The 1,600-nt window shown below is 31.1% G+C and overlaps 1 protein-coding gene across 1 annotated transcript in view; it reads left to right on the top strand.

Annotated features, from left to right (window-relative positions):
- Positions 1-500: 500 nt before the first annotated feature.
- The window catches only part of LOC101492466 (organic cation/carnitine transporter 4), a 6,852-nt gene continuing 5,752 nt past the window's right edge, over positions 501-1,600 (top strand). The window contains exon 1 of the mRNA XM_004487575.4: positions 501-1,001. Coding sequence (XP_004487632.1) covers positions 602-1,001 — 400 coding nt within the window. The 5' untranslated portion in view covers positions 501-601. The remainder of the gene's footprint in view (positions 1,002-1,600) is intronic.

Genomic DNA, 1,600 nt, shown 5'->3' with positions numbered 1-1,600 from the left:
ATGATAAAATGTATTTATCTCATTTCTATCACTTAGCTTAATTTATATTCCCCATCAATAGGAGAGGTATGAAATGAAATCACGTTATATTATTAAATCAATCTTAACATATCTAAATAATAAAACAAATCTTTTATTTCATTCTATTCCGGTCTATTCTATTTCACGTTGTTCTATTTAGTTCCATTCCACTGGTTTTAAAATATCATAACAAAACCTTAGTCTAAGCTCATTTTTATTTTTTTTTAAAAAAAATTCAAAATTTTAAACCGTAAGTTTTAATAAATAAATAAAAAAGAAAAAAAAACTATATATATATATATATATATATTTAGTCTAATAAGTTATAAAACAGTAATTCGAGAATATTCCTAAAAAAGTGTATAATATATATATAGATTGAATTGAACTGACAATCTCTATCTGCCAACCCACGTTGCTGATACAGCAAAGAGAGAGAGAGAGAGAGAGAGAGAGAGAGAGAGAGAGAGAGAGAGAGAGAGAGAGAGAGAGAGAGAGAGAGAGAGAGAGAGAGAGAGAGAGAGAGAGAGAGAGAGAGAGAGAGAGAGAGAGAGAGAGAACACAAACAAACAGTACCCTGATGGCAGCCTCACTTTCCGACGACCTCCGTCTACCAATCCTACCACCACCGCAGTCGAAAAATAAAACGGAAAATGAAAAGATCTGCATAGACGAGATGCTTCAGAAGTACTGCGGAGAGTTCGGAAAGTGGCAGTTGAAACACTTCATTCTGACGAGTCTAGCTTGGGCACTGGAAGCTTTTCATACTATGGTTATGATTTTTGCTGATCGGGAACCTGATTGGAGGTGCGTTACCGGTGATTGCGACGGCGGAGGAAGTGTTTGTGGTTTGAAAAGGGAGACGTGGGAGTGGATTGGTGGGAGCGGTGCTTCAACCGTTTCTGATTGGAGTTTGATTTGTGGTGATAAGTTTAAAGTTGGACTTGTTCAATCTGTTTTCTTTGCTGGCTGTATGATTGGTTAGTTCACTTTTCTCTTATCTTCTTCTGCATTCTCTTTTTCTTTTTTTTAATATTAAAACATTTTTAATATTTCGGAAAATAAAGGAAACAAAATATACTCTTCACCCTTTTTTCACTTTTCTCTTATAATTTTGGTTTTAAATTGTTAACTTATCGGGATATGTGAGATTTGAAAATTGAATTAGAGATTTAACATTTTTACTTTTTCTCATCTCAGTTATCTCATATCTGATCGACCTTAGATCTTCTAATAGTGTATACTTGAAGTGCATATCAACAATAACAATTTTAAAAAGTTAATATATCTGTCCAAAAAAATGGATCAACTACATTAACTTTTTAAAATTATGTTTGCATATATATTGTTTTAGATGCAATGTGAGTTAGAAGATGACATTTAAGATTTTTTTTATAATTAAGGTTTGAATTAAATGATTTATGTATATATATACAGTATAAAAAGATATTTTTAATTAATGTTTACATTTTTAATTAAAATTATGAAGGTAAAGATAAAAGAAAAAGTAATACATTTTAGACTAGTATAAACTCAAATGCTATAAGGAAGTCAAAAAATGTTATACGTTCGGGAAAGA

This window comes from Cicer arietinum, chromosome 1, assembly GCF_000331145.2.
Source record: "Cicer arietinum cultivar CDC Frontier isolate Library 1 chromosome 1, Cicar.CDCFrontier_v2.0, whole genome shotgun sequence".
NCBI classification, from domain to species: domain Eukaryota; kingdom Viridiplantae; phylum Streptophyta; class Magnoliopsida; order Fabales; family Fabaceae; genus Cicer; species Cicer arietinum.
The sequence above is the reverse complement of the archived record's forward strand: the minus strand, read 5'-3'. Positions and strand labels throughout refer to the sequence as shown.